At 33.3% G+C, this 2,107-nt stretch overlaps 1 protein-coding gene across 1 annotated transcript in view; it reads right to left on the bottom strand.

Annotated features, from left to right (window-relative positions):
- Positions 1 to 2,107, bottom strand: part of LOC108909536 (cytochrome P450 4c3-like) — a 13,606-nt gene that overhangs the window by 4,025 nt on the left and 7,474 nt on the right. Inside the window, exons 14-16 of the mRNA XM_018713911.1 lie at positions 618 to 724; positions 460 to 550; positions 160 to 345 (exon numbers count right to left, since the gene is read on the bottom strand). Coding sequence (XP_018569427.1) covers positions 160 to 345; positions 460 to 550; positions 618 to 724 — 384 coding nt within the window. The remainder of the gene's footprint in view (positions 1 to 159; positions 346 to 459; positions 551 to 617; positions 725 to 2,107) is intronic.

Here is a 2,107-nt window from a genome sequence, read left to right as displayed (position 1 = left end):
GTTGTGATGAAACTCCCCAATATTAATACTCGCTGTATTTTGAAAACTGTTAATCTTACGCCCCTGTAATATACAACTTTTTTGTTCATTTATGATTGCTCTATCTCATGCTGAAGTAATGGCAGTCAAACTTCTTACACCCTGTATAAAGATACGCACCATTGACAAAATCAGCGGCACATCTTTGGATGTCGTGTATTACATTAAATATGGATTTGTCAGCTTTTTCTTCTAACAGTTTTGCTAATATTTTCGTGTGATTCAGAATATAAGGAAAATGTTGAATAACGTTTTTCTTTAAAAACAAAGGGGTCATCAAACGCCTGTCTCTTTTCCACTTGGGACCTAAAATAGTTTTATACAAGGTGTTACAAAAAATAGGTATGACATACTTTTTTGAGCGAAAATACTGGCACTTTCAATAATTGCTTTATAATATTTATTTATTAAGTAGCTTACCAGATCCAGATATTAAACCTTCTCCGTTGAATACCGCCATATATTTGTACATCTTATCTTTAGTAGTAAATTTCATGGACGACAGAATTTTCTAAAAGAAAATGTAGTACAGTGTTCATCGTTATTCTATTTTAGTTTGTAGAAAAGGTTTCTAATACCTCTGCTTGAACAACGTTAGTCACTACAAAGGCGAACTTCGGACCAAACCAAATCCTCATGGGGCTGGGGTATCTCGAAGACAAGTAAACCGCTCTCTCGAATAAATCTGAAAATGTATCAGTTTTTTACCATTTTTCCATTTGTACATATCATTAAACTAATATAATCAATATTTTTATAATTTTTATAATAATATAATACAGGGTGTTTTCTAAGTCCATGACATAGATTTAGCAAGTTCCATGGACTATTTTAGATTCTAATGTGGTAAAATTTATCAGTGTTTATACCTAGTGAGCCAATACTTTTATAGGGGGGAAGTCAATTTACATTAACAGTAGTAGTTTGTGGTCTAATAATTCTTTATTTCCAAGCAGTCTTCCTCTAATCTATTTTTTAAATTTATTCAGTTTATATTTCCATAAAAAAGTGCTGTATCATCTGCAAATTCCATTAACTTTCCTTTATTACTACGCTACTGATGTAGACATTAAAGAGTATAGGCTCTAAAACTGTTCCCTGTGGATCCCCCCCACCTTATTAAGACTGTTCACCACCCACTTTCACAATCTGATATCTATTTAAAAAATTTTCAAAAAATCGTCTCGGATATTTATATCTTCAATAATTTGCAAAAGGAGACGACTGTCACTGTCAAGTACCTTTGAATTTATAAATAAACGCAAACAGTGTATTATTTTCAGTTATAATATCACAAGAGCATAGAAAATATTCGATTATACTTCCGAGTCACGAGACGTATTCTGCGAAACACCACGACAGCGTAGCTGGAGTGGTGTTTTAAGGATATACGTCGAGTGAGGAGGTTAGTATAATCGAATATTTTCGTTTGCTCGAGTGGTATTCGATACGATTATATAATTCAGAGCTTGAACCGAAGCGTTCCATTTTTTTTTGACGTTTATTGACAAATGTTAAAACTATCGTTACCATGACATAGTTCACATTGTTGGAGGAGGCGAAACACCAAAACGGTTATACCACGTCGTCAAGAGTATAATCGCTTATCAATACATAGTAACTACGTAAAATTTGTAATTGCTATTGGCTAAATTTCTAATGAATTATATAATCAGTTATAATATCACAAGAGCATAGAAAATATTCGATTATACTTCCGAGTCACGAGACGTATTCTGCGAAACACCACGACAGCGTAGCTGGAGTGGTGTTTTAAGGATATACGTCGAGTGAGGAGGTTAGTATAATCGAATATTTTCGTTTGCTCGAGTGGTATTCGATACGATTATATAATTCAGAGCTTGAACCGAAGCGTTCCATTTTTTTTTGACGTTTATTGACAAATGTTAAAACTATCGTTACCATGACATAGTTCACATTGTTGGAGGAGGCGAAACACCAAAACGGTTATACCACGTCGTCAAGAGTATAATCGCTTATCAATACATAGTAACTACGTAAAATTTGTAATTGCTATTGGCTAAATTTCTAATGAATTATATAATCA

The sequence above is a fragment of the Anoplophora glabripennis genome, unplaced genomic scaffold, assembly GCF_000390285.2.
Source record: "Anoplophora glabripennis isolate ALB-LARVAE unplaced genomic scaffold, Agla_2.0 scaffold385, whole genome shotgun sequence".
NCBI classification, from domain to species: Eukaryota; Metazoa; Arthropoda; class Insecta; order Coleoptera; family Cerambycidae; genus Anoplophora; species Anoplophora glabripennis.
Note: the sequence above shows the minus strand (reverse complement) of the source record. Positions and strands in the feature narration are given on the sequence as shown.